This window comes from Pavona decussata, unplaced genomic scaffold (genome assembly GCF_977016875.1).
Source record: "Pavona decussata unplaced genomic scaffold, jaPavDecu1.1 SCAFFOLD_77, whole genome shotgun sequence".
Taxonomy (NCBI): Eukaryota; Metazoa; Cnidaria; class Anthozoa; order Scleractinia; family Agariciidae; genus Pavona; species Pavona decussata.
In genome coordinates this window covers 805001-831861 of record NW_028145495.1, presented here as the reverse complement: position 1 = coordinate 831861, position 26861 = coordinate 805001, and the positions used below count along the sequence as shown (strand labels likewise).

General features: G+C 38.5%; 2 protein-coding genes and 1 long non-coding RNA gene across 8 annotated transcripts in view; 1 reads left to right on the top strand and 2 right to left on the bottom strand.

Annotated features, from left to right (window-relative positions):
- Nucleotides 1-207: 207 nt before the first annotated feature.
- LOC146476414 (alpha-N-acetyl-neuraminyl-2,3-beta-galactosyl-1,3-N-acetyl-galactosaminide alpha-2,6-sialyltransferase-like) lies at nucleotides 208-8796 on the bottom strand. The gene is made up of 5 exons (XM_085114529.1): nucleotides 8620-8796; nucleotides 4685-4775; nucleotides 2841-3494; nucleotides 1938-2042; nucleotides 208-1230 (listed from the first exon to the last, which is right to left on the bottom strand). The coding sequence occupies exons 1-5, from the start codon at nucleotides 8645-8647 to the stop codon at nucleotides 1041-1043; spliced, it is 1068 nt and encodes a 355-aa protein (XP_084970655.1). The 5' UTR covers nucleotides 8648-8796; the 3' UTR covers nucleotides 208-1040.
- On the top strand, nucleotides 4816-7117 carry LOC146476415 (uncharacterized). Its single transcript, XR_014865619.1, has 2 exons — nucleotides 4816-5019; nucleotides 5397-7117. It is a non-coding gene; the product is annotated as an uncharacterized LOC146476415 (long non-coding RNA).
- Nucleotides 8797-10837: 2041 nt separating the features above from the next.
- Nucleotides 10838-26861, bottom strand: part of LOC146476413 (uncharacterized) — a 43473-nt gene continuing 27449 nt past the window's right edge. For 4 of the 6 annotated variants that reach the window (XM_085114602.1, XM_085114604.1, XM_085114605.1 and 1 more), the window contains 15 exons: nucleotides 25703-25788; nucleotides 24596-24958; nucleotides 24100-24309; nucleotides 22797-22815; nucleotides 21905-22035; nucleotides 21310-21340; nucleotides 21111-21173; nucleotides 19983-20045; nucleotides 19825-19887; nucleotides 19232-19284; nucleotides 18164-18203; nucleotides 17610-17672; nucleotides 16489-16622; nucleotides 15651-15810; nucleotides 10838-14438 (listed from right to left, as the gene is read on the bottom strand). In XM_085114602.1, coding sequence (XP_084970728.1) covers nucleotides 14219-14438; nucleotides 15651-15810; nucleotides 16489-16622; nucleotides 17610-17672; nucleotides 18164-18203; nucleotides 19232-19284; nucleotides 19825-19887; nucleotides 19983-20045; nucleotides 21111-21173; nucleotides 21310-21340; nucleotides 21905-22035; nucleotides 22797-22815; nucleotides 24100-24309; nucleotides 24596-24958; nucleotides 25703-25788 — 1699 coding nt within the window. In that variant the 3' untranslated portion in view covers nucleotides 10838-14218. Of the gene's footprint in view, nucleotides 14439-15650; nucleotides 15811-15847; nucleotides 16018-16488; nucleotides 16623-17609; nucleotides 17673-18163; nucleotides 18204-19231; nucleotides 19285-19824; nucleotides 19888-19982; nucleotides 20046-21110; nucleotides 21174-21309; nucleotides 21341-21904; nucleotides 22036-22796; nucleotides 22816-24099; nucleotides 24310-24595; nucleotides 24959-25702; nucleotides 25789-26861 lie in introns of those variants that run through there. The other 2 variants (XM_085114603.1, XM_085114607.1) reach the window with 2 other exon arrangements.

Here is a 26861-nt window from a genome sequence, read left to right as displayed (position 1 = left end):
CTAGCAATTTGGCACTGGTGACTAATTCAAGGGGTTTGCCATTTAGGACTAGGGATTCAAAATCGTGGTTGCTAATGGAGAAACCCATTCGAAGTTCTTTGCACTTGGCCTCATTCAATTGGAACCCATCTAGACTCGCTTGTCTCGAAAGGTATCAAAGGTATCAAAACCTTTTCCCCGCTTGTTCAACCACAATATGAACATAAAAACGATTTTTATTAAACTTTATTTTCAATACTTGGCTTCTTCTAGTTTCGATCTTTACTTCAAAATATACGCAAACAAATTAACGACTAAGTTGATTCATAAACAAATAATTTGTAATACGTGAGAAATATAACTTCCGAGATAACTTGGAAACAAGTTCGCATTCAGAGTACTGCAGAACCGGGCTGCAGACGTCTTTAATTTTCTTGGCAGCTCGCAGTCCTTATTCAGCCTGGGCAGAGGAAAGAGGACACCAAAATGACCCCGTGTGTTACATGTCACGTAATCTTCTATTTTTAAAGAGCGCTGACCACAACGAGACGAAGGGCAATTTAAACAAAAGATTACTTCAAAATGCGTTACAAATTAGCTGTCACGCTGGTCACACAAGGACATTTTGTCGTCCAAACTCGTTCCCAGGGTCTCTCCTCTTCCTGTCCCAAGGAGCGGAGAAGGAGACGGGAAGAGGAGAGACCCTGGGAACGAGGTTGTTTGCCGTCCTCTTTGTCTCTGCTGTCTTGTTGCTTAAACTCGCTTTTATTGTTTGGTGATGGAGAAAAAGCCTTATTTGTAGAGGATAACCACCTTGAAACTAACTCAACGCGTCGGCGTACTTTTGCGTCTGGTTCTGGACGTAGAGATTGTCTATCGGAGCCGTTATTCAGGCAAGTATTTTATAACGCGTTATGTGACACACTTTATGATATAAATTGTTGCGTGACAACAAAAATATTGACTGCTAACGTGACTAGGAGGATAGAGGTGCAGCCATCTCAGAACCCCTACCTGAAGATAATATTTTTAAACGACCTAAATCTCGGTCTGCTAAGTATTCATGTCACCTTTTGGGAGGGGTAAAAGAACTCAATATGATATTTCTGAGCCCAGAAATGGAAGATTTTACTCTCCAACTGCAATCTCTTAACACCTTGTAAAACTTGCTGCGGCACTCCTCTCTCCTGACTCAAACATTCACTCTGCCAAGAGTCTGGGTCCCAGTAGAACAGAGGAGCAAAATCCAATCTATAGAAAGCAGAGAAGGGATGAATTGAAGAACGTCACAAACAAACTAAACAACAACAGGAACACCAACAGGGTGGCAGATGAGAGCGCACGGTTAAGTGTCCTAAGGCTTAACCCAGGGGCAGCCAACGGATCGTTTCGGAAGGCCCTTAATCCCCTACAATTTTCTAAGGGGGATTTTCACCTAGAACTTTCGTGATATGGGAATTTTAAGGCCTAGTGTTTTCGGATTGATAAAAATGTTGTTTCGGGTACCAAAAAAGGGTCAGCTAAGATTTTCGGAAAGGAAATAAGACCTAAGGTTTTCGGGAAATGGACAAAAATGCCTTACTAATTTCGAAAAGAGTCAAGTTCCCCTAGAATGACCGAACAGATAAAAATATTATAGTGCTGCCTAAAATGAACTTACAGAGCTTTAAAGCCACTCCAGATCGCCTAAAATAGCGTTTCAAAGGATCTGAGAGAAAACTGTCGTTGATCATGAGTGTCCCTGTTAACCAGGAACGGGAAATTCAAACAGTCGTACAATTGTCAACCCGCCTTTTGACGTGTATAAGTGAGTGAGTGCTAATTAACTGTGTATTATCTGGAGACATCCTCGCATGTCGAGCCGTGAGTCTGTTGTTAATAGCTCTTGTCGCTACTTAGAGGTCTTTTGAAAATTACCCTTATAATCAATCGAGTGAAGAGAAATCTTTGTGACCAACCTTTTACAGGGGTTTTCCAGCTCCATTCCAAACACCCTAATTTGAGGACAAACTTTTCGGGCGAGATTCAGCGTGTAAAATCTTGTAGAGATCGGAAGATCCTGCCTAGAAAAAACAAACAACGGAAACGACATTATCTTTATAAGACGTTAGTCAAGAGCATGACAATAAAACTAAAAAATTACACGTTTCTAAAAATGTACTTTTTAAGATCTATTAAAACCTCGGTGTGAACTCACTGCTCAGATAATCAAATAACTTATTTACTCAACTCAACTTTACAGACTGATAAAGACAAATTAAAGACAACAAGCTTACGAGATGTTATTTTAAGGGGCCATCTCGGCTATCTTTTAGTGTCACTTTGATCAGCCAAAAGAACGTCATTTAAATTCATGCTAACATTAAATAACGGCTTCGTTTTGTTTAACAATTACTCTGCTAGTGCACAGAAACTAGTATTAAATGTTTATGTTTGGCTGCGGAGAGGATGGAAGTAGATTGCAAACGTGAAAAAATGGGTCAATTCTTTCAAGTTTCACCTATGTGTACTGGGAGAAATACGAAGACAAACTGATTATGATCTTTTCTTTGTTAGAAAACTCACGTGATATTTTCTTCTCATTTTACAGTGTGACGTAATGAACATGCGCAGTCTGTTGTTCCGTTGAGTAAGTTATTAATGCGCAGAAATTGTGCGCATTATCATGATTTTACGATCCTCAAGTCTGAGGGGTTGGTTGTGTGTGGAAAATAATATTAAACCAACTGGAAATTAATGAGAAAAAAGTTACCAAAAGGAGAAAACAACTAAATAAGTAAAACCCAAAAGGGAAACAAAACAAAATATTTCGAAACAAAAACAACAATCAATAAGCAGGGATTGTGCTACCTGACAAGTACCTTCCATACTTGATGCCGAGACGTCTTGACTCTTGCCTGACCAGTTGGTAGTTTTCTTTGGTGACCTGCAGCAGTTCGGTGTTTTCAAGGTACCGCGCGAATTTCTGGTACAATTTGGAAAGCGTGCAATTCTTACACAGCAGTCCATCGGGTCCCAGAAGTATCATGTAATCCTGATCCTCAAAGGAATCCAAAGTACGCTGCGAGACGTCTCTGATCAAATACTTGAATCCTGTTACTGAAAGTACCCGGATAGCAGTTTTGCTTCCGACATCTTTCTCAAAGCCCAGTGTTGGCGCCGAGTTCAACCGGAAGACGCAATCTGCAGAATCAATCTGTGAGCCTGCGTTGCTACCCAGCAGCATGCCAGAGGAACCCACTAACGCACATGTGTTGCACTTGAGTGATAGATCGACAGGCATTTCGGGATTCGTGGCCAGCACGAAGGAGTGTTGTTGTTGTTGTTGTTGTGTTTCGGCACCAGCCTTCCCGGTTGCTGTGGTAGCAGGAAGGGTCTTTATTGGAAGATTTTCTTTAGCTGGCGAACCAACCGTAAACATTACAACAATTATCAGAAAGATGGCGATCGTGCAAACAACGGCGACTTTCTTCAATCTTCCCATGGAGGCTTGATGATACTTAACATTGAGAAATCTAAAGTGGACAAAAAAAAGCAAGAACCAGGAGAAATTGAACCCGCAGGGATTTATGTGGGGTTTTTAATACTACAATCAACCCTCGCCCCTTCATGCAATCTACCTAGCTATCAGTTTATCAATCAGTCAATCAATTACAGGACATTGCCATCTTCATGTATAAGATTAAACATGAATTACTGCCACAGAGACTTTGTAATCTTTTCCAATTAGACAGTGACTCGTATTACTTAAGGAAACGAGAATTTGTTCAACCTCGATTCTCTTCGATTCGGTGACATATGGAAAACACTCACTTCGTTACCTAGGGCCTAAACTGTGGAATGATCTCACTCGTAGAATAAGATATCAACTCTCTCTGAAGCAATTTAAAAGAGTCGTACGTAATCAGGACCTTACTGCTTTAGCTGCAAATGTCAGTAACTGTCGAGGCTGCAACCTATGCCGAGAATGAATGGGGTTTACATGACTTTTACTATTGATGTATGAAATTTTTAATATTTTAATATGGTTTACGCTGTCAATTTCAATATATTGTAGTTCTTTCTTTTTTAGCTAGAGTTTAAATAGGCCATTTAGTTAGGTGTTCACTATAAGTAGAGGGGACTTCTCCCCTCAGCTACATTCCTTTTGAGACACAATAATAAAGTTATTATTATTATTATCATTATTATTATTATTATTATTATTATTGTTATTATTATTATTATTTTTATTATTGTTATTATTATTATCATCAATCAATCAATCAATCAACCAATCAATCAATCAATTAAACACTAGAAAGAAAGGAAATTTATGGAGATCCCTCCATCCATTTGCCAGTCGAGTAAATCAATCAATCAATCAATCAATCAATCAATCAATCAATCAATCAATCAATCAATCAAAGAAACCGACCACCCAACGACTAAAAGGAACAGTATAAGTCAATATGACAGGAAAGCAGCAAGTTGCTTGTCATTCTCTCCGTACATTCATTAGTTAATCGACCAAATATAATGTCAAACAGACTGACATTCATGGATATGAAAACGTTTTAGTTAGCAAACTCAATACTTCATCTTTTATTGGCAGTCAGCAGTTGGTAACCAAACATTGACTACCAAGAACTAACGTTTACGTACTAATTCAAGTGGTAAACTACTACTAGATCGGACCATAGGTGACATCCTTTCCCTTGCATACCTCCGCACGTCCATGGTTGAGCTTTGTCCGTGATCTAACTGTCGTCTGCCCACGAGGAATTCATCCAGCATGTCTTCATCCGCTACGCCAGCTGTGAAAAAAATCATATAACCGCGAACGTTTGGGCGATGCTGGGTCAAGAATGTTAAATTTAACTGTATGTGCAGAAAATACCAAGGGCCAGACTCAAGTTAAGATGTGTGGTAATTATTTCTTAAGGGGGCAATACACCTAACTTTGAATGAAAGTTGAAGAGGTCCTAAGAAGGGATAGAGGAAAGAAAATGATTTTTGGAACACTAACAGACAGTTGATACCCACGCAAGAGCACCTCAGGTTGCTAGTGGACTAACTTGGTATCCGTCTATTAGTTATTAACTACAAATTCCAATTTTAAAACTTCACTAAATCTTCAATATTTCTTATTTCTCTTAATTTTACCAATCTTTCTAGGAAAACGACTCCTCCCAAATATACCCCAAAATCACGCAAAAATTCACAAAATACCCCACAATACAGATTCACAATATGATGATAGGGTTTTTGGATTGCTTGAAACGCGTACGAGATATTTCCATTAAAGCCATGTCAAGTGGCGGAAAAATGGCGTTCAGGTGTAACTCCCCCTTAACAATAGTATACTGGTTTTGTAACAATAGGCTATTGCCAAGGAACAATCTTAACTTAGAAGAGCTTCATGAATGTGCTCCCAGGATCGTAACAAGGTTTATCTTTTCAACAGTGATCCAAAATTATGTAGCCCTGAAAAAATCTGGCCCACTGTAACAGTGGCGAGAGCATTCATTCCCCACAGTTTGTCGCGGATTTGATTCTGGAAATAAGTTTCATTTCTCAATGTCAACTTTCCTGTTGGTGCCTGCCTTGCTACAAGAGCTTTTCTTCCGATTAAGCAAAATTTCCGGTCCATCCGGTTTTAATCTAAATCAAGGTACGCGCGGATCAAACGGACAATTTCCGGAACAAACGGATGACGCTTTGGAAGTGCTTCACTTTCTCCGGAAATTGGAGTTCTATTTCCGTTTTGTCGTCTTTTGGCGTCATCATGTGAGGTTTTTGATATACCAATCAGATTGCTAGTTTGGACCTGAAAACGAGGTTCTTTGCCCAGATGGAAAAAACCGTTTCAACCGTACAAGAGTGAGTGTACTTCTCTCTGAGGCAAAATAATTACTTCAAAACTCACGTTTATTCATGATTCGTGGGTTTGTACGAAAATCTTTCTTTATACTGTTAGTAAGATACCGATTTATCCAGGGGATTAAATTATCCACTCTTCTGAGACCAAACGTTTTAACTCGTTGAAAATTACTGTGTAGAGGGCTTGCATAAGACGTACTTGCAGGTGATGTGGTTTTCCTCTCTAATTATCATAATCATATTCGTGAATTTATTTAATTTAACCAGACTTGTATTTTTCCTTTTTTATTGTTCTGCTTTTTATCTTTGTTAATTGATCAGCCCTAGTTTCTCCTTGTTCCCCTCCCACATACAGGAAAGACTGATCAGGGTTTTTTTTACGTAATCACAACCGGCTGACTACTGACGTAGGTTTTCAACGGGGCCAGTTTCAAGAACGTTGTGTTACATCCATCCATAAGCAACGGACTTTTAGTGACTGGTACTGTTATCAACGTTTAATATGCAAAGAAAACCAAGATTGTAAGTTAAGTGACACCGTATTTAGCGCGGAGCACTAACTGGGGGAAACTCTCCAGATTGAACTGGAATTTGAAAACAGTGTAGGTTTTTGAGGAGAAGGGAAAACTGTAGTACTTGAAGAAAAACCTCTCGGGACAAGGACGAGAACCAATAACAAACTCAACCTACATATGACGCCGAGTCCGGGAATCGAGCCTGGGCCACATTGGTGGGAGGCGAGTGCTCTCACCAATGCGCCATCTCTGCTCCCCAAGACAAGACAAAAACAAAAATAACAATAAAATAGAACTGAATGGTTTGCTCGTTAAGTACTACGGCTTGTTAAACGGAAACAAAGAAGGCATTTTCATTAGCGTGTTTTTCTTTGGCAATTTAAATCGATAAAAGCTTTTACGTAAAAGTCTTACAGTGCCTTTGTTGGTTACAAGTTTTCTAAAGAGATTAAATATCCCGCCTTCCATATTTTTCTGCATCGCGCCACTTGGCAACTTAACCCGAAGGGTGAACGATGTGGCCGTGTAGATGTTTATTTTACAAACCGGCGTTTTACAAACAGTGCTATGGCGATACACAAAAACACCTGTGCCCCACACAATAGCGAGCTCGCGGCGGGAAAACACGAAGTAATAAATCTTAGAATCAAGTTATACGTCACTCAAAGTACAGCCATTCACGTCGAAAGTAATTCAAACATTAGAGAAACTGTCAAAAAATTACCGTCAATCATCTCAAAAAACACACAAGTAACAAGAAATACACTTTACTTTGACAAGTGAATGGCCAAATGACGAAAAGAGAGCAGATTGGATTCTTATCCGGTCACTTTAATTGTGTCCGATGCGATTAATACACGACGTATGGATTAAGCATCGATGTGATAGCAAATTCTCAGCACAAATTTTAAAAGATTTGTTTGAATTCAAGTAGAGAGAATTAATGTTTTGAACCGTGAGATGTTTAATATAAATGGTAGCCCGGTAACTGTACATTTTGTGTAACTATTACAAATAATGACAAACATTAAACGACAAAAACTGGGCGGCTATCAAACGCTTTTGTTTCGTTATAACTCATTTCATTTCCCCGTATTTATCCTAAAATACCACTTTTGCGCCATAACAATGTCAAGAAAGAAGAAGATTAGAGATGATCTTCTCACAGATTGCGCTTATCTTTCACCGCAAACAAGTCCCAAGGCAAAATGAGTATAGTTTTTCAATAATACTTTTTAAAAACAATATTTCGCTTGATTGTGAACTTAAATCGAGTTAATGTATTGTGACGCAAATACAAGCAAGCCTATTCCAATAAAACTAAACGAGGTAATATACTCACCCGATCATGGTTTAAAACAACCTACACTATCCAAATATATTTTGCTTTATAACAGCAGCCTACAGTTAATTTTGGTTCGAAACGTCCATCGATTTCTGAAACAATTTTTACACAATTAAAACAAAAGAAAATTCGAATGTAGGGTATATCCGAATTAATTTTTAAAGGCTAAAAGCCTTTTGGCACAGGAAGCTAAATATCATATAATTTAAGCAAAACAGAAAATTCGCATTGCACTGATTTTACGGATTGAAATATTTTTCGGCTTAAAGTCGCTATGACGTCCACACAATCTTATCAGCTACGAAGCAATACTGCACTATATTTAGAGATATAATGGCTTAGAAAGCGATGGAAGGCTGATAAGGCAAAGAGATGAAAATCGCTGGAGACATGGAAAAGAACATATAAAATACCCCTGAGAAGAAACATAACTTTTGGCAAAAATTATAAGCGCAAACTAGCTGTCACCGGTGCCTTTTACAAAGTAAAATACGAGGGAAAGAAAATCGCCTCTGAAGAGAGACAAAACATAAATAAATGAAAAGTAATATATTTTAAGACTAAGTCTTAAGTTCCTGAGTCAGATGTCAACAAAGTAAATTCGGAAAAAGAATTGCCGGATTTAAAAAGAGAACCGATTTTGACATTCTAGCGTTTTCACCTTCACGTTTGCGCTGTCTCTCTGCAACGAATCCTCGGTAAAGCAATATTCACATAAAATGGTTTTACCCGGCCGCCAAAACTATTTGACTGATTCGCCTCCTTGATTTATGACTTATAAGATTAAAGTAAAAGATGGCTAAAAAATTGATCACCCGGGCTGTTCATGCAGCGCCATGGTAAACTAGTTTGCGTTTCCCGCAATCTTCTTGTTGGCGTGTTTAGTTATTAAATCTCTTTAAAACTAGTTTTTCTTACCGTAATACAGAGGAAAGTCCAACGGCATGGAGGCAGCAGCAACCTTCTTGATCACTTCGATAGCTCAAAACCAAACCAAGCACGAAATCAACGAAGCAGTCGCAAAAACAATACCAGGCAGAACAGAAAAAAATATCACTTCAAATTTGCATTTTCGAGCGAGTGTGGAGGTGTAAGAACAATCCAAGATTAATACGTTTTCACTTATGGAAACTGATTTTACGAAATTCTACTAATTGCCACAACAAATACAAGAACTGTATTTTGAAATGTAATCAGAGCACCTGTCTTGAGCGACGGGAATCGACGCAAATTGATCTGAAAAATATCTTCGGGGTGTAGAAACTTACCGCAGGCTTTCCGTGCGGTTCTATATTTTAAACACGATTAATTTTTGCGATTTGAATTTTCTTTCTAGCGTGGGATGTTTTTGAAAAAATATTTTCATTTCGCTTTTTTCTTTTCCGGCAGATGTTGTATTGTCATGCTTTGATGAATTTGCCACTTTTACGGATGGGAATATTAAAAACACTTCCGTCATGTCAAGCGTTTGATTAAGAAAAGAATTCAGCTCTCATCCGGGTAATTCAGTTTACATCCGGGCGTACCTTACCACACTGGCGATGTGGTAAGGTACGACGTAATTTAGTAGAACGTGTGCGAGTGAAGGAGAGAGGGCCTGCATTGAAGCTAGCCTCCCACGCACACGTCCTTCGTGGGGGAGGGAACGCGCGTGACGAGCCCCTAAGGACGTCTGCGTGGGAGGCTACTTCGATGACCATTCTCTATAATCGTCCGCCACACTTGACGTGATGAGTGACTGAAACCAGAAACCATGTTCGAAACAGGCCTCAAATAAATGAATAACACAAAGAAAGAAAGAAATAAAAAAACGAACGAATGTATAGACAAAAGTCCTATTCTTACCTCTGTAAATAGCCTTATCTCGTACCCAGATCTCTCCCGGTCAGGTGGAAGGGAGATCCTGCAGTAAGATCTGGGTGTGTACAAATAGCCAGAGAGAACAAACCCCTTTTTCAGCTTTTGTTTCACCCCTCTACTCTACAAGCCATCGCAGAGGGGAATCGGTAGAACATTGCCGCAGGGTTTTAACAGTCGATTGTCACAGCATTTTTACACGACTCCACTTTTCTGCTAGCTAATAGGCCATTTCCGAGTTGCTTCGAGCCTCGTTACGAAAGCGGGGCTAAGTGCAAAGCTTTTCATGCGAAAATTAGCTTTGTTTGCATATGAATGAAAACTAAATTGTACAATAAAAACCATACGCGAAGCCTCGCTTTCATAATGAGGTTCAAAGCAACTCAGAAATGACTTATTGTTCGCATATCCAAACCACCTTCTTAGTAGGGATTTTCTTTTAGTATTCTCTTCATGAATTATTAATGAGTTCGAGGGAATAATTTTATTTCAATTTCACGCATTCAGCCGAACTTTCACTACTTCACTAGGGCATGACAGTTACTCAAATTTCCCAGCTATTAGTTTATTTTAATCAAATCAGTCTTGCTCTTTTTTGATTATTTGTTTTATAATTTGTTTGCTGATTAGATCCTTCACTACAGGATCCAGTACTTTTATTTTGTCGCGGTGGCCCTTGCAAACACTGTTAATTACTGGTTTTTTACTGAACAGTCTCTTACGACCACGATCCTCGTTATTAGTTTAAAAACACATTCAGCTATAACTTCTCGATCTTTGCCGACAACCGTTCAGATTTCTCAGCCATCAGTTAACTCCCAATACTGAATAGTAACCAGCGTCTAAATTCTCCGCACAATATCACTCCTCCACCAAACATGCAAGTCATGGGAGCCACTAGCCTCCCTCGCAGACGCTCTGTTGGTTCGTCACGAAATGTTTCCACTCGTCACGCAATCTTCCTTCTCGTTGGGAAGGAATGATTGCGTGTTATTTTTATATCGATGGAAATGTTGAAATAACGGTTCGGTTTTGTCAACAATAACTCTACCAAGTACCAATACACAGCAACTAGTGTCAATTCTCTTTGGCTGCGGATGATCAGGATTGCAACCAGTTTTTTCGAGTTCTTCTCGCTGAAAGCTGATTAAACTGTGTTCTCCTCAGAAGGCATCTCCTCGGTGCCTAAGAGCAATTTGATGTTCGAGAAAAAGTATCTGCACACAATTGATGAGCCGGCCAAATACCAGGGGATGCAATAAATCAGGCAGAAAACGAATTCGAATCTGAGCCGAATATTTATTCACAACGTTTTCACATTGTTTTTAATATATTAAAAATTAATAAATGCTAAGTGTAGTGTGGAGTCAAATAGGACCTCAAGATATTTTTCAAAGGTTCAAGAGGTGTGAGGCTTACCTTACTTAATACTTATTTTTTTTTTCACACAACGACTCCTTATGGAACGTTCCTCCTTTCAAATTTTAGTCCAAACTACACCTAGCGATAATTAATAATTATACTTCTCGTTTTATACTAGTTTGATAATTTACATTAAAACGAGGACTTACTGTGTCCCATAAACCTTTTTTTTTGCCAGACAAATAATCAACCAGTCACCAATAAATAATATATTAAAGGAAATCTGTTAGTGGATTAAATCTTCTTTTCACGTAATAAATTTAATAAAATCGGTTGTTGGAAACTATTTACAAACGAAAATGTCGATGAATGTCGGTTACGCTGAGAAAACACAGAGCGTTTCGCGAAAACCAATGCCCCATTCACAGGTAAAAAAAAACTTTAAAAGCTTTAAACCAGGTTAAGAAAAATTAAACACAGTGATAGAGGAAAATGACAACCTACTAAGGGTTGCTATACCGTGGCAAATTTGAAGTCCAAAAACATAAGTAACCAACTTCTACGAAGAAAATAATTTAAAATTATGTTTAACTTAACAGGTATTAAGCAAGTTTTAACATTGTGTGAACGGAGCATTGTTACCTTGCGAAATGAAATCTGAAGGCGCCCGCTGAAGGTAAAATAAAGTTCTACAAACTCGTGAAGGAACTCGCAACGGCAGTTGCAAAACAGGCAGGCGATTAAACTAATCTATTATAGGGTCGCCAACTTTTCGTTCGCCTTTTTCTTCTCTATCCGACGCCATTTTGTGCAGTGACGTCAAAACTCACGTGAACAGTGCGCGAGTTCTAAGTGGTTGAAAGAAAACAACACGTGATTGACATGTTTCGATGTCGAACGAATTTTGTCGAACGATAATGATGACAAACCGATGTGGGCCAGGACGTTTACTTACACCAACTTGCATTTAATAGCGAGACGCAAACGCCTAATTTTATGAAAAGTTTGTCGTGTGAAGACGCCTTCAGACCTTTCACGAGATAACGCAGTATTTCTTCAGATGCCATTAAGCCGGAACGTAGCAGCAATGAGAAGCAAGGTTTTCATAGCAGTTCCGGATCACATTCTAAGTCTTCAATAAAATATTAAATTAAACTTACTTTTTAAAAACTCCCCAAAAGAAGAACTCTGTTTTGAATGGACCTTGAACACAAACGGCCTCTCTGTAAATGCACTTCTATAAAACAGCTATTTAAAATTAAAATTTCTGATTGGCTAGGAAACATAACATGATTTAAACTCATAAAATTCAATCCTACAATCCTACAATTTCTATCAAAATTCTAATTTCCATAAAATTCACGTAATGTATGTGCAATAAAAGTACAAGTCACCTTACAGTTTGCTTCTTTCTTCGCTAAATAAACACAAGAAAACAATAAAATGAAGGTTGAGTATTATCTAAGGTGCCTTGAAGTAGCTTGCAGCGCGAGCACTATAGAGTGACCTCTAATTATCAGCATACTTTCGTCAAGAAAAGAAATCAAATATAAGAGTCATCTTCCAGAAAGCCAACTTAAGTACATTTGTTGTCTTGAATTGGCTTTCTGCAAGCCATACTCGAATTTTGACTGGTTGGTTGATCTCCAAGAAAGTATAATCTAACCAATCAGAAGAAAGAAAGCTAATTCAAGTTCACTTGTGGCCTTTGGCTGGCTTTCTAAGAGCTCTCCACGAATTCTGATTGGTTTGCTCTTCTCCACGAAAGTACAAGAATTAATTAAAAGTGTTCACAACTTCTTAAGCGCTCTTCTTGAAAAGCTCCGGAAAACGAGGAAATGTTAATGGAGAAACATTGTTAACCGAAAAAGTTTGATAAACACGCAAATGGGTAAACATTTGATACTGAAATAAAATGTTTCAAGGATAAGAGACATTTCTTTTTGCGACAAATGGTTTACAAGCGCGCAACCGGAGAAATATTTTATAACAAGAAAAATGTTTCCCCACCAATATCTCCTCTTTCGCGGGGTCTTAAGGCCACATGCGTTGTTTTTAAATAAGTAAATTTGAAGTTAGGCGAGTAATATATTAATTTAAAAGACTCCCAGCAAATACGTAATTCCTCTATACGCTAATTCTTGTTTTTATAAGTCTTATTCTAAAGTCGTAAAATTATATTTTTTAACAGTAACTTGATTTAAAATGTACATTAAAATTCTCAGTATTTGATAAGATTCTGAATTTTGCGAATAGTAAATAATCCCATTGAAAAGATAAGCTGAATATGATAATAGTAATTAAATCATATTTTCTCAGTCTCCTTATCTTTGTATTTAACCCTTCCACTCCCAAAACTGACGAACTAAAAACAAACAAACAAACAAAAGCAAAACAAATAAATAAACAAACAAGGAAATCCTTACTTAAGGCAATTGGAAAATATTGCACGACTCCATAGCGGCCCAAGACAAAAAGGTACCTTGGTAGCATGACACAAAGGGCCGATTAGTCTCTACATACTTCACTTCAAAGAACGACTTGAAACTAGACAGGTACCATGGGTACAAAGTATTCGATAGCTTTCATTTGTACTCTCACACTTTCTAGATTTCATCCACAGACTCTAAAGTTAGAAACACATTGTACAGCACAACAAACAGCACTACAGGAAAATACTGCTCAGAAGCTTTCATTTGAATGGTCACACTTTAGGATTTCATTCACAGACTCAAAAGTTAGAACCACCTTGTAAAGCATAATTAACAGCACCACGGGAAACTATTGCTAAGTACCTTTCATTTGAATGGTCACACTTTAGGATTTCATCCACAGACTCAAAAGTTAGAACCACCTTGTACAGCATAACTAACAGCACCACAGGAAACTATTGCTAAGTACCTTTCATTTGAACGGTCACACTTTAGGATTTCATCCACAGACTCAAAAGTTAGAAACACCTTGTACAGCATACCAAACGGCACCACAAGAATGTACGGCTCAGTAGCTAACCACTTTACACAGCATGATAAACAAAATTATAGGAAAGGAATACTCAGTAGCTTTCACTTGGATTGGCAAACTTTAGGATAGAGACTTCGCCAGCTTTCATATACAATTACTCACATTTTATGACTTCATACACAGACTCAAAAGTCAGAAACATGTCCATGTATTGAATAATTGCAGGTTAAACTCTGGGAGTGCAAGGGTTAATAACTTCATATTCACTGATAAAATAACCTATATATTCTAATTAATAAAACATTTTTATCCACCGCGCTCTCCATCATATTATTTAAAACTTAAAATCTGATAAGGCCTCTTTAATCTCTCCAATAAGAGCTCTGTATTCTGTAGAACTCTCTTCGATGATCTGTTGCAATTTTTCAATATACTTATCCATGGAGTCAAAGGTTAGCTTGACGCCAATGTCTGGCATCTGTACGTGGGACAGCGAGGCGATAAAGCGGGTTTGTACCACAGCCAGCTTGGTCTCCACTACACCCGTCCTGTGCCTGTACGATAACAACAACATTTTATGAGAACGATGTGTTATTCAGTCAGTGACACAGGCATGCTCGGAAAAAAAGAAATCCGAATTCTCCTAACGAAGTCGAACCGACGACCTTCTGATAACTACTTCGGATGCTGTACTATTGAGCTAAGGTTCTTGTGACAAAAATCCCGCATACGGAGCCCCGAAATAACACTAAGCACGCCCTGTGATTGGCTGGCGTCTTACCACAAGGCTATTAAGTGCATAAACACCTTCAGGCGCCTGGTATATTGAAGGGGGGGGGGGGGGGGGCAATACAGGGGGATGAAAGATTTTTCCACAAAAAAAAAAAATGAACAATTTGGCCAAGTTGGCCACTTTAAAGAATTATATTATACTGCAAGGACCTTTCTTCCATTTAATCTTTTATCCGCAGGTCCAATATCTTATTCATAGTCATTCGCTCATCCTTCACGGGTATATTACGAACTCACAATATGACCAGCTTCCAGTTGGCTTGATAGCTCAGTTGGTAGAGCACTGCACCGGCATCGCAGAGGTCATGGGTTAGAATCCCGTTCAAACCTGAATTTTTTTCAGGCTTTCTTTTCACAACTGCTTAAGTTGCGTAAATAATTAGTCAAAGTCTTTCAAAAAAGTTTTCAGTTTTGCTTTAAAAATAGATAAAACATCAGTTCCTTTAGGTCAATCGGAAGGCTGTTCCGGTTTTATATCTCTGTATATCTTTCATACGCAGTTCCAATATATTATTCAGAATTATATTTCTGTTAAAGGGGAAGTATCACGAAAATTTGATGTCATTTCAAAACCCAGAAATGTTTGTCTGAGAACAGAAACGAAAAAATATTGTTTAGTTTTGTTATAAATTATCACCCCAGTCCAATAAAACTGTCGATTAGTGCCCCTGGCCAGAGGCAGAGTAGGTCGGAATGGATTGAAACTTAAAAAATATTAGGCTAATGTTTTTCTCTAGAGTTTTCCTATTTTTGTTTCCAAAATGCGCTAGAACAGAGTACGTGTTGTTCCTGTCACGAATTGAGTTGATTTCTCTCCTCTCGTTGTTCTACAATTATTTTGTAGCAAATTGAAGGTCTTATTTCACTATTTTTAACAAAAGAGGTCAAAAACCCCATGATACTTCCCCTTTAATTATCATCAAAGGCTCCATTCTCCCGTCTCCCGTCCCCATAACAGAACCAGAGTAACCTACCTGTCGCCGGCTGTCTCCTCCTTGCAGACGGTCAGCCGTTGTTCCAGCCGATTAATCTCGGAATCTAGTTCCTTGTTGAGCTTCTCGCATTCTTGATTCGAAGACTGAAGGAGGTCAATCTCTTTGTCCAGAGCACGAACTTTTTCGATTTCTTGTTGAGCTACCATGGGCAAAGAAACATAGCAAAGCAAAACACAATTTAATTACAGTCTTTTTAGAAAAAAATACATTTATAAATGACAAAAAGGCGAACTAGCTAGCTATCTTGCCTGTCTGATTAACTGCTTCCTTCATTGCTGAACTGTAGTGATGTTATTGATGGTGTCTTTCCCCCTGGAAACACTACCGCATAGGGTCCATCCAGATGCTGACGAATTTAATAGCAGCTTGAGTCTTCCTGTAATTTGCTAAACTACAAATTAAGGATCTGCCTAATGCACACGTTAAATAACCAACCTACTCAATACTGTACACAAGACTGTGTAGCTAATCCACAACGTAGTCTTCTATTTTTCTCAGCGATAGTAGAGCGAGTAAAACCCTTGAGTACGTGGGAAAATTAACTCCCACGAGGAACGCGACACGCAAGGCAATTTTCGCGCGCGCGTGTCTCTCGTGTGTCTTACTATACTATCCATGAGCAAACAAGAGGCTACTCCTAGTCTTTGTAGCAAACAACATTTCCTCTGCTTTCAGTGTCTGGTGCAACACAGTCTCCTTCGAAGCTGGTTCTCTCCATTAACAGCCGCCAAGGAGATTATAAGCGTAACACTGTCTTTACTCACTGTCTTTCTGTACTTCAATTCAGTCCGCCATGTTTGAGTGTTGTACACCTTACCTTTTCCTGAGCGGATTTTTACCAGTCTGATCTCTGGATCTCTGGCATTTGCTTGAGCCAGTAACTTGGACTCTGCCTCTTGTCTCATGAGGACCTTTTTCTCCGAAGGAGAAACCATCGGGCAGCCAGACAAACTGGGAAGAAACAAGGATTAGATTCTAAAAAATGTTTATCTGAGTAATAAGAAAACACAGATAAGGGCCAAGTTGCCAGCAGCCTGAGAAAGTATAAGGGAACTGGTCATAACAAGTTTGTTCGAAAAAGACCCACTTTGTCTTGGATAGAGGGGTTATCGAAGACAGCACCTATCATATGAACATTACCAACAAAATTATATTGGCTGTGAAATTCAATACAGACATATTGAGCTAGCAAGAATCAGCATTCTAAGATAAACAAGAAAACGAGGTGTGAATCTCGTTGTCATTTTTTACTGCTGGATAGCGGGATGGCTATGCAATAAAAACACCATCTTTTAAGGACGGTGCCTACTAATACCGAAGTATTTTTGTGCGGTTTATGACTATGAGGGAAAAGCAGATCTTAGCAAGGGCTATTGGAATCCAAAAAGAAAATTGGGGGTAACCATGCATTTTTCAGAGATAACTAAGCAATAATATCTCTAAAAAGCGCCAAAATATAAAGCAATGTATGGGATTTTTTCCTAACTTGAAGCTTAATTATCTCTAAAAAATGCATGGTTACCCCCCAATTTCTTTTGAGATACCAAAAGCATTTGCTAAGTTCTGCTTTCTCCGCATAGTTTTAAACCGCGCAAAAATATCTCTGTATTAGTAGGCACCACCCATAGGAAACCCGAGTATCTCGAGATGCGCAGAACGTATGCGCAGTAGCAATAGTAGGCACCGTCCTTAAGGTTGAAGAAGGGGCGTACAGGCAGAGACCACCATCTACTTTGTGGTTTGGTGGGTCCTGTTCGAGTGTAGTAGTTTTGACCACTTCCCTATAACCTAGGCAATTTTGGTTTTGGCTGGTTTGAATTGTAGATTCTTGTGTGCAGATTTATTGCGTTTGTTTTTTTTAACTACTTACCTACCACCAGTAGCTGGTAGGTTGACCCTAAGATATACATCCGCCTTGACAAAAAACAAAGATCTTACCTTCTGTGGGTACTAAACTGTCCACTGGAATGCCCTGTTCCGTCACACCCCGGGGTTGGGCACCTGAGGAATAAAACAACCAGTGAACCAGTATCCTACTTAGATTCCGCGACAGCCACAGGTCTTCATTTTGTTATATAGTTATATTTTAATAACTTCTCCCCAGTACTTTTATAAGCAAAGTATGGGGACAAGATAGGAGAATTTGTTCTTTGATATTAGGGGTTAAAGGGTTAATGTTATCTGGGAGGGAGTTCCAAGACTTAGCAGCAGAGTATTACTATTTAAATGACTATCTCATAAGTAGTTGTCAACGGCTTTGGAAGGCTTTTGGTACCTCTCAAAGAATACTTAACAAAATGCAGAGTTTATGTGTGTTTCAAGTAGACCAGGTAATTATTAAAATGACAAAATATACCATGAAATATGTGATAAAAACAACCACGTGGTTGGAGTTCGTGTGAAACATGGAATGGCTCTATTATGTATTCCAAAGAACACGAGTTCTCTCTCTTATTTTGCACATTTAATCAAAACTTAAAAGCAGTACTCACATGGGCCCAGGTTTTTCTGCCTGTGAACCACTACCACCACCTACAAAAATAAAAATGGAAAACTCTGAAACGACAACATCTATATTTACAATGAGTGGCATATATTATAATGACCCTTCTGACATTATTTATCTCTAATAGCAGTATACAGGACGTGTGTCACTAGTGAATCAGGTAAATGACCAAGCTCACATCCTGCCAGTGTAGGTCACTGGGATTCCCATCGGGCACCTGTGGCAACTGACGTATTGTCTTGGAAAATTCCCCCACGCCCCCCTTCAATGTTGGGATCGTCAACTCAATCCACGTGATGACAATTTCTACAACAACATTGAAATGGCCGAAGGGGGGATTTTTTTCCAACACACGAGTCCAAGATTGCAGTGGTGGACGCATTGTCTTGAAAAATTCCCCCACGCCCCCATTCAATGCTGGGATTGTCAACTCAATCCATGGGGTGACAATTTCTATAACAGCATTCAAATGGGAAAAAGGGGGGACATTTTTTCCCAACACACGAGTCCAGGGTTATAGCCTTTTCTGTTCCATGTTCAAAACATGCTGCACATTAATTTCATGGCCAACCTTAAAATGTTCTAGCAGGATGTAGGATGCGTGATACACATTACCCTAGTAAACTACCTATTGAGTTAATTGCTACAAGCCTAGGACAAGTAACTGATGGTTAGAGCATCTCAAGACCAGTGTATAGTACATATGATTCCCATAAGGTGCTTAAAATTCTTGGCCCATGCTCATGACATGTTTATTTCATGACCAAGTTTAAAACCTGCCATCCGCCTTTCTTTATCATCAGTATTCACACACGATGCTTTCAACATGGCTGGTCCAAGCAGTATGTAGGACGTATGGGACATGTCTAGATTGCCGTCCAGAAGGCAATGGATTCAACTTCTACCAGCAACTGAAATAAATGTATTTTTTTTTAAATAATCCCATGCTGATGACAAACGGAGGCAACGTTCACATGTTCTTGTCCTTCTTTGTCTTCACATCAAAACTTAGTCACAGAATACAATGTTTTGATTAGTTTCAAATAAATCCTACCTGCTTCAGCATTTTGGAGAGCAAGCTTTGGTGCCAGAGGACAACCTGACAAACTAAAGCAGAAAGCAAAACCATTCATTCATCACAGACCAAAACCAGCCAATCTATTGAATGTTTTGGAGCAAGTTTCCTTGGAATCTTTGTATTCGACAATTCCAATCAAGGGTTCATAAATTTAAGGGTCAGGCACCAGACAAATTGACCAACTGTGAACACAACTTTTAACAATCTCAACCAACGTTTTTCAGGAAATAACATATCCAAGTCGACTAGCTTGCCCAGGTGCTCTAACCTCTTGCCTGCCTGCTCAGAAAAGTCTTAATGAAACCCCTACCCAATCATACTTCCTCTGCATACGAAAAACAACAGTGGGATAGAGAAATCGTGAGACTAGAGTTCCTGCATTGATGTCACAGCCCAGTCACCCATCTTGCGCAGTATTGTACCCAACTGGAAGTGAAATTTGACACTTTTATATGCCTCAAGCGCTGGGAAAAAATAAGGATTTTTTTTTATTTTCGTAGAAAAACAACATGAAGATTTGATCAAGCAAATTAAAAAAAATCTGCCATATACACTTTAAAGGAAGGTACCTTCTGTGAGAGGAGTACTTGCCAGTCACATGACCTGTTCCATCACAACCAACTGTGGGGCACCTTTAATATTGACAACAGTAAACAGCAATCAGCGTAATGACTTAAACTCACTGGCTGTAAAGCAAAACTACTCACTGCGTTAAACTAACACATACATGTACCTAACTTCTTGGTGTTCCTGTTGCTGTATCTTGGCTGCCAGTGGGCACCCTGACAAACTGAAAGTATGGAAAACAACAACAGTAAGTGAAGGTAAACATCAGTCCAAACGACAGGGATAAAACAAGGGCCATTAACGTATTCTCTGTTACAGTCAATCCACGTCACGCGTGACCAGTATTTCAGAGAATGAAATGAACATTCGAATTCCTCTTTGTAATGTCCGGCATTTGAATGAATTGTTGAACATTTCTCTGGAAATCTTTCCGAAAAAGATGCGTTGATTGAAAAAAAGGTTCAAAATACTTGGGAACAATAATTGTTATTCTTGAAATACTTAATGCTGTAATGTAAAGAAAAATGAATAGCTTTATACTGTCAATAAACTAGGGAAATTTCTATGGGAACTCTGAAAACTTGTTGGCGATGTTCAAACTGACATATGACTTTCAAAACTCCGTTCAATTTTCAAAAATACTGGTCATGCATGACATGGATTGACTGTAAAAAAATTACTTACATAAGTCTATCACTCAAATCCACTTAGTTCTGTCCTCAGGGTCAAAATGATGGAGGGTAGCAAAGACCCTAGGACACACTGCAAAATACTCCACAAACTGTGCAGTATTTTGCCATGTATCACACACTTGATTTTCATCATTGCTGGATTTTTTCAAGGATTAAATACAGTTATCACTGCTGGATGGATACAATATCTGATCCCAGAAAAACTGTAGTGAAGTTGAAAATCGAATGCGTCGCATCACAAAATACTCCATGATCTGTGGAGTATTTTGTAACATATTGCAGGGTCTTCACCACTGTTCGCCATTCCCAGGTCAGAGTGACTTTGACTGACGTTTCGACAACCTGAATGGAAGTCATCTTCAGAGTCAAGTGAATTCATTTATATCACCTACTGACGTTCCACAATTCACTTGACTTTGACGATGACTTCCGCTCAGGTTGTCGAAACGTCAGTCAAAGTCACCACAAACAGTCCTTCTCAGGACTACACTCACCTGGATGATCAAAATTTACGTACTTATGACATGACTCCTGGGTTCAAACCATTTACAAAAAAACCTATGAAACACAATGGGCCAAAATGGTTTCAAACCTACCTTCTGTGAGTCGCATATTGACCAGACACATGGCCGCGTCCATCACAGTTTGGAGTTGGACAACTACAAACAACAGGAAAAAAGCTTCATTAACAATTATACCCTAATTTGTTAAACAAAGCAGTGCGAAAATGGAGAACACTCTTTACTGCTTTTATTATCTGTGCCGGCACTATACATGAACCATCAGTTACTCTACCTTAAAAGCTCTTTAGGCTTTCCATCAGGTCCTGCAATTGAATAGACATCATTTTATACTTATTAGTAATCTGATCTCTTCACACTGGAGGTCAGATGATCGTGGATCAGAATTTTAAGTAAAAAAATATTCACCGGACATTGATAGTGGTTCAGAATTGCCTTTGTAAGCAAAAACTAAAATGAGTTTGACCACAACAAATACAAATAACTGCCAGCATACATGATTGAATAGAAATCTATTTTGACCATTCACTGTTTTGTTGGATCAAAATGATATCCTTCCAAGAAAAAGTTATTCGATTTGCAGTGTGGAAACTGAACGGAGGATACCGTGACACCCATCAGAGATGTGCATTCCCTTATACTACTCCCTTATACAAGCTATAGGGTATGGTTTGAGCTGCTTTGGTCTTGAGTCTGAAAATGGGTAATGGATTTTCTGGAAAAAGGTATGGGAAATAACAGATTATAATTTGGAGAACAAAACAAGAGTTTGGAGAACAAAAACAATCCAAGGAGTACCCACCCCAGAGAAAATGACATTACACATTTACAAAATATTCTTAACACCTTGATCAGAAACACATCCTTACCGAAATCACGTTTTACAGGAGTTTTTGGCGCAGGCATGTTCCGTACAACTCTTGGACAACCAGAAAGACGGCGATGAGATGCAAACCGTCCATTAACATGACCTGACCCATCACAGCCCTCAGTTGGACAGCTGAATCAGGGAAAAACACTCAAGGTTATGTAAAAGGATTCAGTAGCTGTCCTATCATAAAAAAAACTGACCATTGAGAAATACATAGTATATTGGACCACAATGTAAACTACTGGGTATACTAGTAATTGTGTTTTTACCCAATAAGCATTATTATTATTATTATTATTATTATTATTATTATTATTATTATTATTATTATTATTATTATCATTATTATTATTATGATTCTAATTATTATTATTGTTATTATTATCATTATTATTATTATTATTATTATTATTATTATTATTATTATTATTATTATTATAGAGGTGTACTAGAGGTGTAAGGGATAGTTGGCCACTTACAGGAGCTTGCCTAGCTAATAATAAAGAATGATTAACATAAGATTCAGAGGCAAATGGGATACCTCTTTCTCCTACGTTTCATACATTTTTAAAATTTTCCAAAACTCGGTGAAAACATGCTCACGCCAGGCTAGGTTTTGCATTTTGTTCTTGATAGTGTGTATTTCATAGGGAAAAAACTTACCTTGAGGAAGCTGCTGTTACAAGTCCATTAAAATGTACATACAACACACAATTTCTTTAATGTTCTTATTTGTCATCAATTTTTTTCATTTGTCTGCGATAACCGATTGTCATCATCCATAATCGATTGTCGCGTCACTTAAAGATTTTCAATCAATGGTCGATTAAAATCGATGATTGGCACACCACTAGTTGTTATTACTATTATTAACAACAATAAATACATACCCAATGAACTTTGAAACAGCTGCAAAAAATAAATAAATATAAATCACTCAATCAGCAAGTCAGCCAATCAATCAATAAAAAGAAAATCTGTAAAGACCTTTAGCTTGGTACTGAATAAGGATACCGTGGCAGAGACAACTGGCAAGCTTGCTACGGTAATTACCCTCACGCAGGACTCAAAATATTAATAGGGATCTTTAGCAACGACGATGGAAACGGCTACGAGAACGTCAAAAAAAGCAGTACACTTGATAACCAAAACAACAACTCTGCATGTGCATTACACTTTTTGGTACATTTCTTTACCGTCTGCGCATCTTAGGACGGCTACTAATTCAAAGATATTTTTGTACAGTTTACGACTATTCAGGAAAAGGAGATCCTAGCAAGGGCATTTGAAATCCAAAAGGAAAAAAGGGTGTAACATTGCATTTTCAGAGATAATTAAGCTTCAGTTTGGAAAACAATGTCATACATTGTTGCATGATATTTGGTATATATGTTAAAGCTTTTCAGAATTATTGTTGCGCACAGTGCAATTATCTTAGAAAAATTGGTGGTTACCTCCAATAGCCCACTTTGAAAATGAGTGATGGCCTGGGTCGCGAGTAACTGCTCAAGCGATTGTGGGATTGTTTGGGGGGACGCTGAATGTGATGATAATAGCCAACGTCCCCCCAAACATTCCCACAATCGCCTGGGCAGCTACTCTCGACCCAGGCTATCACTCTTTTTCAAAGTGGGCTATTTTCCTTTTGGGTTTAAGGACTGTGCCTACTTATACAGAGGTTAAATATTTGCACAGTTTATGACTATGCGGGAAAAGCAGATTTTAGCAAGGGCTATTGGAATCAAAATAAAAAATTGGGGGTAACCACGCATTTTTTTGAGAGAATTAAGCAACAATAATTCTAAAAAGTGCAAAAATACAAAGCAATGTATGGCATTTTTTCCCAAATTGAAGATTAATTATCTCTGAAAAATGTATGGTTACCCCTAATTTTCTTTTAAATAGTGAGAGCACTTGCTAAGTTCTGCTTTCTCTGCATGGTTTTAAACCACACAAAAAATATCCCTGTGTTATTAGGCACCACCCATAGGAAACCCGAGTATCTCGAGATGCACAAAACGTATGCGCAGTAACAAAAGTAGGCACAGCCCTTAAATACTCAGGTTCCTAAGTTTGCTTTTCCTGCATAGTCATAAACCATGCAAAAATACCTCTGAAGTTGAATTTTTTGGCTCGAAAAGTCACATACAGTATGTCATTGTTGCCTGGAGATTACTTTCTTCTATAAAATACCTTTCCTGCTTCCATAATCTGAGTCTTCAATATCTTCTCCGAAGTCGTCATCATCAGATGAACTCTCATCAGAAGTGTACTGCACCACCTCTTTAGCTTCCAGACACATTTCATTTGAATGCATCTCCTCATCATCATCATCATCTTCATCGTCAAAGTCTTCATCCCCTCCCTCCTCTGGCTCTGTTTTGATCACTGGTTCTTCGGATTCTTCAAATTGAAGTGACAAGTTTATTAATTTGATGCCATGGTTTTACTCTGTATTTTTTGCTTTAGGAAGTCAGTTTGGTAATGAAAGTTTCAGTGTCAAATTAGCACTTCCTCAGTGTCAACTGAAATAAACAATAGGAACAACACAATAAACTGTTCAAAGGCCAAGCCAGTATAATGACGTTGAAAAGTCTGAAAGCCAAAAATATCTAAAATATGCACACAGGGAACAAAGCTGAGGAAACCACATGTATGGGCTTATAAACACAAAGTTAAAGTGGCTTACCTAAGCATTCGCTTGATGTAGACACTTCTTTGGATGAAGAGACAACATTGCCACTCATGACGGAATTTGCCACAGCGACAGCTGCAGTAGCTGTGATGACACTCGGCATAGAAAATGACGGAAGGGTAACAACTGGCGATGCTGATGTACAAGTCACAGGTGAAGGCTCAGTTTTGATTTTTGGTGGCTTGGCTTTTGGGAAGGTGAAATGAATGGGGGTATCTTTATTGTCCGAATCAAAGTTAAGTTCTTTCTTAGCTGAGTTGTCTTCAGTGCTGGAAGCAGATGAGATCCCTGAATCTGGTGATGTTGGGCTTTGCTGAGGAGATGTCTTGTCTGTGAGAATGTACTTTGGTGCGCGTGCTGAAATAAGGCATGACAATGTTAATGAAAATGAACCTTCTGTCCTGAGCTTGAATTAAAATTAATAAACTGAACTTAGCTGCAGCTATTTACCACACAAACAATGGAATCATTTACCATCTTTCTTCAGTTGTTAGCACCTCATTATTAGATGTCTTAGATTTGTTTGTATTTTATTTCCTTTATTCTTTATTTTACAATATGTATAACGAGAACATACAGAAACGTTAATGCACTAAAACTACAATACTTACAAAAGAACAAAAGTACAAGGAAACTAAATTACAAAAATAAGTACATATAACTGTTGAAATGAAATATACTGGGATCTTAAACAAAAAGAACGTTATTTGGACAACAGCTACTGTTCTATTAATGGAAGGATGGGTTGCCATTTTTTTTATCATGAAAGTGAAGTTTATTAATTTTTTTTTGCAAATTATGGAACATTCGGTTACTAAACTCCAAGCAGATGCCACACAATAACATCACACATAAACCTATGGTACCAGTTTAAATGAACTAGCTCACTGCGCTTCTCCTTCATGCTTTGAGCATCCAGCGCATGTGTGGACCATCACGAGTTTAATCGACTCTCATCACAGAATTAAATTTGTTCCTACATGTACTAGACTGTCCCACACTTGAGTAAAACTGAATGTAGTTTTAAAACTGGAGTTGTTTCATTAACACCATAGTCGCCAGTTGATAAATTTTGTTTGTTCTTGTCTGCAGTTGACTCACCTTTCTTGTGTGGAGGTGTTGTTGGTGGACTCCTACACTGCCGAGGTACAGACTTCTGGACATTAGCAAGGGGACAACCTGAAAGACTGAGTGATCATTCACTTATTAACAACAAAGACTTTTATACAAAAATTAAAAATTTAGCATCCAAAAGGCATATCTCACATAAAATTTTCAATGAATATTTTTTTAATTATAGAAGAGGATGTTGGCCCATCCAAAGGACACCTAGACTGCACCCTTATAGCTAAAACCTTAGCAGCCATCCTGTGGGGGAAAACGAAGGGATATTGAGTTGTGTCCCACAGGGTCGGTGCACAAGAGTGTTTAGCTCAGGAATGAGGGAACTGGGGATTAGATCACATTTGAAATGGCTGTAATGAAAGCAAAGGGATACACCTTTTGGATCAGAAAAGGGGATCTGAAATGCCTGTGGCTTCACTGGGGTCACCCACTGCACTCTGGGATGACCCCAAAAGTGTGTTAATAACTCAGGTCCTGTTTAGAAATACAGTGAAACCTCTATTAAGCGGACCCCCAATCAAGCGGACACCCTCTATGAAGCGGACGCTAAGCCGGGTCCCAAAATTAACGTCTTATATTTCCCTTTATAACGAACCCCTATTCGGCGGACACCTCTATTAAGCGGACGCGGACACTAAAATAAATTGTATTTGGCTAATTTCTATTGTTAAAAACCTCTATTAAGCGGACACCGAACTGAATTGACAATATAAAGTATTGGATTACGTCCTTGAAAGTACAGTAGTGGGTTAATAAAGCTGTCAATAAACTGTCGATTAGACCGATATCCGGCCGGATTATTATCATCCGCGATCAAAGTTCACTCAAGAGTCTTGCACAAAGCACAGCACAGCTATTCACAATCAAATCCTTCTTTGGCTATTTTTTCTTTAGCCACTCACACGAGAACTTATCACCATAAAAGAGGTATTCGCAGGGAAGCTCTAAGCCATATCCGGCACCTCGGTTTACTCTTTTCCCCGTAACTGTTACCTTGCCAGAATTTGTCGGTCTCTTCAAAAACTTTGTCACGTGTAGTGCCATTAACTTAGGAAGATGGCCAACCACTTCTTCGCGTCTGGGTTCAAACTCGTTGGGGTGTTTTAGTGGTTCCGTATTCGAGAATTCTTGCTTC

Bases quoted from the DNA above. Each gene is read 5' to 3' on its own strand.
- LOC146476414 (XM_085114529.1), bottom strand. From the start codon at position 8,647: ATGCCGTTGGACTTTCCTCTGTATTACG. The intron at 4,776-8,619 runs GTAAGAAAAACT...TTTTTTTCACAG, and splicing joins GGACTTTCCTCTGTATTACG to CTGGCGTAGCGGATGAAGAC. The intron at 3,495-4,684 runs GTATGCAAGGGA...TGTCCACTTTAG, and splicing joins TCAACCATGGACGTGCGGAG to ATTTCTCAATGTTAAGTATC.